The sequence below is a fragment of the Eublepharis macularius genome, chromosome 3, assembly GCF_028583425.1.
Source record: "Eublepharis macularius isolate TG4126 chromosome 3, MPM_Emac_v1.0, whole genome shotgun sequence".
NCBI lineage: Eukaryota > Metazoa > Chordata > Lepidosauria > Squamata > Eublepharidae > Eublepharis > Eublepharis macularius.
The window spans coordinates 86,346,607-86,355,071 of NC_072792.1; the positions used below are offsets into that span (position 1 = coordinate 86,346,607).

Genomic DNA, 8,465 nt, shown 5'->3' on the forward strand with positions numbered 1-8,465 from the left:
GGACTTCCTTAGTGATCTCCCATCCAAGTATTAACAAGGACTGATCCTACTTGGCTTCTGAGATCTGAAGATATCAAATTAGCCTAGGCCACCAGTTCATGGTATCCACACGCTCTTTTCTACCAAACATCTGAGACAAAAGTTCCAGCTAGATCAACTTTTGCACATCCCCAGTAACTGGTGGTTTTGCATTCATTACAGGGAGTACTACCAAAAAGCATTCAGTAGTGGCTGCATTAGATAATAAGAGATATTTATTAGGCTTAAGGATTTTTGGTAATCAGCAACAAGAAGGAAGCATTATGCAGCTTCATTATTAACACTACAGAAACTTAGCCCATAGCAATGCATACTTAAGTCCTATTAAAGTCAATGGAATTTAAGCAGTGAAATTTCAAATTGTGCCTCCTTAAACATCACATTCAGTGAAGAGAAATTCTTTCTATCTCATACCCAGCCAAGGGTTGCTACATTTTTAAAAGCATGTACTGAAGCAATAGATTTTTAAAGCATTTATATATGCCATCCAATGAGCAGCTCAGTTTGTAGACTGCACTTTCATAAAGAAGAATATCACCACCTTCCAAGTAGCATGTACTCTAAAAATATATGATGGAAATAGCTCTAAGTCACAAATGCACCGCATTTAAAGCATACCATGAGTTGACATAGATTAATCCCCCCCTGCTCTCATCTGTTCTGTCTATCCACACACGTAAAAGGATAAATACCACCACCTTATCTACCTACACCATTAAAAAATAGAGCAAGCTATCAATGCAATCCTGTGCAAAGTTACTCTAGCCTAAGCCAATAAAATCAATGACCTAAGACTGGACTAAATCTGCCAAGTATGTCCATTTTGTCTTCCATTACTTTGAAAAATCTAAAACCTTGTTTTATATTTTATCAAAACATGTGCGAGAGAATGAGAGAGAGAGAGAAAATGAATCATGAATATCCTTTGTGATACAGAGCTTGGCCTTAAGACTCAACAAAACAAAATCTTAAAACCAAGCTATATATCACAAAAGATATTCATAATCATTTCTCACTCTCACACACGCCCCTAATAACGTATAGCACATATCCCTGCATACATTCTTTACTGCAGCCAAACAGAACTATTAAATATGATGAGAGGAGAAACACTAAAATAGAGGGCATTTCACTCTTTCTCCCATACCACTTTTCCCCAAATCACACACCTTAAAGATGCTGATAGGAAACAAGATACAAGTACCTATCCCTCCAAAATTCCTCAACCTTCCATTGGTCTATGTGGCCAGGGCAGAAACACATTTCAGTATCTACCTACACACTTTTAAAAAAACAGAGCAAGATAAGTCAATCTTTGAGATAAAGTTGAAAACAAGAGCAAACTTAATTTGTAGTCTAAAAAAATTAACCATATCTTTACATAGAGATAGTTACCAGAGTAATTTGAGTCACTGTATTTGCCAGAGCTTTTAATGGGGCATTAAGTAGCAGGAGTCTTGGGGGTGAGGGTCATTTGGGGTTTTATTTTGTTTCTTTTAAATTATGATGATTTTCATTAAGAATTGTAAGCCACCCAAAGGCACAAGGGAAGGCAGCCCATAAATATTTTAATTAATAAATGGTTGGTAGCATTGCAAAATACACAAAACTTAACACAAAGTCCTTTGTACATCTAAACATACAAGCCTACTAGAAAATACCACTTCTCAAACTAGACAGTCCAGATTCTTACAAAACACTGCACTGTTTATATAGAAGTTATTTGACTATTCAGACACAAAGTTATTTTAAAAAAACACAGAACTCAAAAATATCCTAAACTATCCCAACACAAGTGAAATTGTTGTTTAACATTGGAGAAATTAAATGTAAATACTTTGTGTTAACCAAATTGCAGCAAAGTATGGGCTACACTCAAATTTTATACCCACACTTGCTAATCTTGCAGATGTTTTCATAATTCTGAGAGCAGCAGACATGAACAAAAAGGTTCCATGTGGCAGATACAATCACAAAGCACTGGGTGTTTCCAAGCCAAGCTTCTCCCTCCCCACCTCTGAAGAAAGATGTTTCTAAACAGGAGTACTCCAGATAAAAACAAGGGCAATAGATGTTTCCTGAGCTCCTCTTAAACACCTCCGGCATGAGCAAGTAGGGGAAAGTCAGGATCAGCTGTTTGCTTTGAAAAAAAGACACTCTTTAGTCCTAGTTTCAAAAGACAGAAGACGGTTTGCACTCAGCATTACTACAGGGAAAGGTTCCCAAGCCCAGGAACACAAGAAAACCTGTATCTGTAGCTAAGCTAAAAGCACACAGCTATGATGAACCTGTCTGGAATGAGCTCAGTACTTTGTTAGTCAATTAGCTGGTAGGCAGCAACTGTGTTTTCTCCCTACCCCACTTGTGAACCTTTGGATTTTATGCTTATGTCTCAAGAAACAGGAGGATGCCCAAAATATCAGTGGGTACCACAGAACCTCTGACAACACAGTGGGGACCACTGTAAAATGGTCCACAGTAGTCAACGTCACATATCACCTATAAGTTGCACTATTGTACTAGCCTGAAAGTTCAGCTATCTAGAACTGTCCCAAACAGCTGTAAGACACTTTGGGACAGGTTTTCAAAAAAGGATTGCTGGGGAATGATACAATAGACTAGAAAATTTTCATTTCCAGTTTCAGAAGAGGCAGCAGGTGAATCTAGAGTTGCCAGTTCTCCACTTTGAGGAGATCCTCTGCCCCAGCCATCACCCCTGATAGCACTCACCTGGCCGGGGGTGGGGGAGGCATGGGGAATCAGCCAACCACAGGTACCCTGTCTGAGAGGTACATGGCTGAAACAGGTGTTCTCTTATGCAGCTGGAAAATGATGTCATTTTAGATGCAGAAGCAAGGGGTCAAGCCAGGACCAATTCTCTAAAAGTTGACCCTAAGCTCTAAGTCTGGGGCCAATTTTTAGAGAATTAGCCCCAACACAATCCAGTGCTTCTGTGTCATGCCAGAAATGCCATCATTTTCTGGCAATGCAGGAGTACATGAGGTAAGTACACACTGCCCATCCCCTAGTTTGCCTCCATGGGACGTGGGAACCTTGGGTAAATCCCAGGCTGAGATAAACGTCACATTTCATTGGCAGGTCCTTACACAGAGAACAATTGTGTAGCCAACTGCACAGTTAACGCTGATGCTTAAATATAAGCCTGTCAAATTTAATAATCCTTTTGATTTAGATTGCATAGATGATAAAGTCCTTTTTCCTTCAAAGAAGAAGAAAGTAACACAAAATCAAAATGCATATTTTCCTGATCATCCTATGAACAAACTTTTTTTCCTACAGCTGATCCAATTAAACTAAAGGAAAATCTATCATCATCTCAGCAATATTTTACCAACTAATAAGTAAATTTGGGATACTTTAGGAAAGAAGGATTAGTCGGTTTAGAAAAGATGTTCATTCTTAGCGCTGCTGCCTATTAAAATAATTTATAATTTAAGTACATAGGTATACATCAAAAAGTATGCTGTACTTATCCAGCTAAAATGTAAGTGAGAACTTAATTCAACATTCAGAAGAAATGGGATTTTAAAAAATCACTATCATTGAGAGATGACAGACTTCCTTAAAATAATGCCTTTTCCACAGTAAACAGCAATTGTTTAATCTTTAAGTTACATAAAATAAGTTGGAAACCAAATCATTTCAGCATATCAAACCAAACTTCACATTTCTGTATGCTGAGTAATGATTTCTATTCAAAAGCACTTAGGTAGGGCCTTCCTCCATAGACGTGAATGAACAAAGAAAAAAGCTCTACTGCACCCATCAACAGAGCCCAAAAAAACATAAAAAAAGCTTATTGCAGTGATCAACACAAACCCTAAGTACAAATAATCCACTACACTCAGTTTCAAGATTTTCAAATAAGTGTCAAATGATTGCCAGTCATTCCACTATATTTGCACTCGCCCATCAGAACACAAGAAAAAGCAAGTTTACTTCCTACTGAGGAACTAAACAGGATAATACCCTACATGCATTTTTTTCATTGTCTATGTACATAAACAGGCCAGAAATATTTTTTTTAAAAAAATAAACTAATTCAGGTATCTCTAAGCAGTCAGGTCCCCATTATCCATCCAATCGCAACAGCACTATCCACACCGGCCTTGAGAATTTTGCTTCTTGTGTGCTCCAAAATGCAATATCCAGACTGTATAGCAGGAAATGCTCACCCTCCTAAGCATATTAAAAGTAAAAATTAATAGAAAGTTCACAAAGTTTTTTAAGCATCAGAGAAGGGGAAGGAGTTGTCACTCATCATACCACTGATATATCCAATCAGTGCTAACAACACTTGCACATTTGCATTATCTTCTGAAGTGTTTAAACCATTTCATGAACATTATTCTCAGCAGTGATGACAATCGTGTAAGACAGGCCAGGATCCCTGTATTACAAAGCAGTGCTAAAAGAAACAAGTTTGCATAAGGCCATCTAGTGAGTACGATGGGGTTAGTACAGCAGAGTGGGGTTAGTACAGCAGAAATCAGGGATTTCTTGATTCATGGCCTTAGCACTAACTATGCATTATTTTTCTTAACAACAAATGAGACACCATCAGAAAGTATTGCTTTGGCCCCATTTTAAAAATGTTTTCATTTGTTTAGTGTGAAATGTAATATGTTGAAAAGAGAAGGGTAAAGTTGTGCAAACAGATCAGTGTTTGTAAATATTTATAGCAAAAATTAAACAAAAAAGAAAGACATGTTACATGGCTTACTGATGTGGACTATAATTATGTTGTTCATGCCCATGCACACATGTGTGTACATACATCAACTCTCAGAGCTAGTAAACTGCCACAGCTTTCTCAATGGTGCTTTTAATGCTGTGATCAAATGAAACAAAAAATCTCTTTATATATACAATAGACATAACAATCAAAGCTTGAAGGCAGTTGTAACATACACAGTGACATTTACCCAAATGTTTCACTAATTCTAATGTCAAGAATTACCTTTATGACAAAATCATGCTCCAATCTTTCTTTTGCCCAAAACTAAACAGTGATAAAAGTATGTTGCACTTTTTGTATTTTGTAGGCAATCCTACAAAAATTGGTCAGCAACAGCAAATCCACTTAACTAGCTTCAGGTCCTTCAATTTACTGTAAAATACAAAGCATCTCATTTCTCTTGAATACTCCAACCCCATTTTGTCTTAACATCATTACCAAAAAATGACAAAAAGCAAGACAAGAATGTAAGCTGACAAAATCAGTATCAACATCAGACCAGCAAGTGAGAGAAATTAACTGTTTTTATTTTCTTTAACAGAAACAATTCTGTTTCCCCTTCTCATAATGCTACACAAGCTATAAACTTGAACTGCCATTTTTAAACAACATACCAAACTGGTCACTCCCTCCTCCACCCAGCAAAAGGCGTCAGGTTAGCAACCGTTGCAACTTGAGTTTAACCTAAGCTTTGAATATCGATTTAAAGTCGCTGCATAATAAACCGTATAAGGCCCAAACCTTCTGCACTCTTCCACACCCCAAGTGAGAGGGGAAAGATTTCCAGAGAACCCAGACATTACTTGAGTGTCACTTACATCGCCGCTAACGAGCTGGTTATTATGCAGCAGAGCACAGGAAGGCACCTGGCGCACCAACAGACAGACATCGCAGAACAAGAGATATGGGGAGGGAAACACTTCCCTCGTCCCTTTCTGGTCTACCTTCCTGGTAGGCAAGCGGTCACATAGATCTGTGCCCGTATTCCAGCAAGCAGGCAACCCGGAGAGCAGCAACCATCCAACTGTGCACGGTCGGATCATGGTGAGGGGAGGGGCCGGGGAGAGAAAACCCTATCAGGTCACTTTTCCTGTCGTATGGAAGCGCTACTGCGAACCCGCTAGTCATGTCACCCGGCCCCAGCGCCATGGAGCAGATCCCTCTCTTTCTCCTCCCTTCCTCAGGCAGACAGCGGCAGCAGCTCAGGTGGGAGCCGAGCATCTCCCCCCTACCGTTGGGAGGAGGTTTTGCTGCCGGCGGCTGCTCTGGCCGCCTCCCCCTCCCCTCCGCCTCCCCCAACTTACTTGCCGATCACCTCGCAGAGCTCATACACATCCTCGAAGAGCACGTCGTCGTCGGCCATGGTCCAGATGGGGGGAATCAGCCACACAGGCGGCCGAGGCGGGAGGGGGCGCGGGCACGATCCCCTCCGCGCTCCCCGCACTACGCGCCGCCACCACCAGCAGTTACCACCACGTTAAATCCCAGCCGTTTCGCACACCACGGGACAAATCTGCACGGCAGATTCCTGCGACCACGCCAGGGAACTCTCCAGCTGCTGCTGCCGCCGCCGCCGCCGCCACTCCTCGCGCTTTCCTTCTGCGGGCCTCAGCCTCCACCCGCGTGTCTCCGGCACTCCAGCTCCTGCCACCACCGCCAGGTCCTCACCTTTCCCCACCCCTTCCGTCGCCGACCCACCCCCACCCCCCTCACGGCCTCCGAACCTAACTCCAGCAGGCAACGGCTAGCCGGGTGGAGCAGCGACCAAGGAGGGGATGGATACGGAGAGAAACCGGCGGAAGGCAGAGTCGCCTCATTCGCTCTTCCCCTCCCCCACTAGTGCACACTCACACGCGAAGGGGCCAGAGCGAGAGCGCGCAAAGGAAAGAGGGAGGGAGGGAGACAGGCGCGGCGTCCAACGAGACCCAGCAACGGCAGCGTGAAGCAGTTTAATGGAGGGCGGGTGCGCGCCGCCGCGGCCACCGACACCTTTCTAACCAGGCACGCAACCGCCCAATGCCGGAGCGCGCCCTTCATAAGAGCGCGCGCGCCGATACCATCCTCGCGCTCTCTCTCTCCCCCCCTCCCCCCACACCTCTCCCTCCTGCCCCTCCCTATTGGACAAACCGCTGCCGGAGCCGCGCTCGGAGCCGCGCCCACAAACCCCTTAGGGGCGCAAAGGTGTCTCAGTGCGCAGGCGCAGTTTTGTTGACGTCATATCAAGGCGAAAGGAAAGCGAGGCCAGCTGTTTTATTGTAGTAGTGCTTGAGTTATTCGAGAGGTAGCGGTCTGAATCTATGCAGTAAAGCACATCACAGCAAGGTTTTAAAGCTCGGAGAACAAGTGGCTGAGGTTACCTAGCGTGTCAGGGAACACTGTAAACGTGGAACGGTCTGGTTTAACATTGTTTTCTGTCTTTGGTTGGTGTAGCTTGTTTGTGTACAAAGCAGTCTGGCTGATTATGACAGAAGTTGTAATGGGAAATGTATTGCAGCTTGAAATTCTTCCATGGCAGAGAGTTATGGTGCTTATTATACCTGCTATTTTATTAGGGTTTTTTTTCAAACTTGTTCTTGATGTTCCAAAAAGGCAAGCTTGGAAGCATTGCGCATCAAAGCATAATGAAGAAATTGCAGATATGTACTAAATTGTTTCAAAGTGTAAAATAAGTCTAGTGTAGTTCTCACTGAATTTTATTAAACATTTTGCAAATATAGCCCAAAAGACCAGGCTTTATCCCCATTTGCTGACCATACAACAGTAAAGTAGAAACTGTAAAAAATCTTCTTCCCCTTGTATCTATCTCTTCTTGGTGCTTCATCTCAAAGCACCTTTTTGATTCTATATGGTGTGCTAAACGCATACAGACAGGAATTTCTTCTGGACTGACCTTCAGATATGGGATTTCCTTTAGGAAGTTCACCAAAATCTGAATCTGGGAACCTAACCATTACAAAATGCTATTTGGAAAAACTTTTAATAGCAGAAGTTAAAGAAGTATTACATTTCAAGTTACATTAAGAGCTCTGTTATCACTTCCAGTAAAGTGACATACATTCCCAAAACTATGTACTAAAAACTACAGCAAGTGTGTATATTTAAGGTATTTTAGTCAGACCCAGAACTAGGCTAACTACTCTGTAAATAAGGTACTCTGACATCAGGCTTCTACTTCAGTGCTAAGAGATTGCATCTAATTAACTCAGCTGTTTTAACCAGCAGGAAAGATAAGTGTAAGCAATCTTGATGTTGTCATGTTGATTATACTGTTTATACAGATGATGTAAGGGACCAAACTAAACTCTCACCATGAAAAAATTTTGAAATTTCAGGGGGATGAAAGCTGAGCCTCTCCCATGTTGATACTTACTGAAATATACATTTTTGTGGAAGAGAGATGGGGTGATTCTTGATAAGATAGCTAGACTGCCATAATTTATTTAAATACCTTAATGCCTCTTTTCAGCTTTAAGTGCTTACAAAATGGCTTATACTGAAGTATGGAATTGCCAATATAATTTAATTTTTAAAAAATGATAATAAAAAAACTGGAAAACTAATCACAGGACAGCAATAAAGCAAAGTTAAAATTAATAAAGGCCAGCAACATGCTCCAGTAGTGAACATCCATACCAAACCCAAAAGCCAGCAACAAACCAAAACCAGC

At 41.7% G+C, this 8,465-nt stretch overlaps 1 protein-coding gene across 4 annotated transcripts in view; it reads right to left on the reverse strand.

The window, feature by feature from the left end:
• Nucleotides 1–6,870, reverse strand: part of CASK (calcium/calmodulin dependent serine protein kinase) — a 361,240-nt gene extending 354,370 nt beyond the window's left edge. For all 4 annotated transcript variants that reach the window (XM_054974058.1, XM_054974057.1, XM_054974056.1 and 1 more), the window contains exon 1: nt 6,103–6,870. In XM_054974058.1, the coding sequence (XP_054830033.1) occupies nt 6,103–6,161 (59 nt within the window). In that variant the 5' untranslated portion in view covers nt 6,162–6,870. The remainder of the gene's footprint in view (nt 1–6,102) is intronic.
• Nucleotides 6,871–8,465: the final 1,595 nt, after the last annotated feature.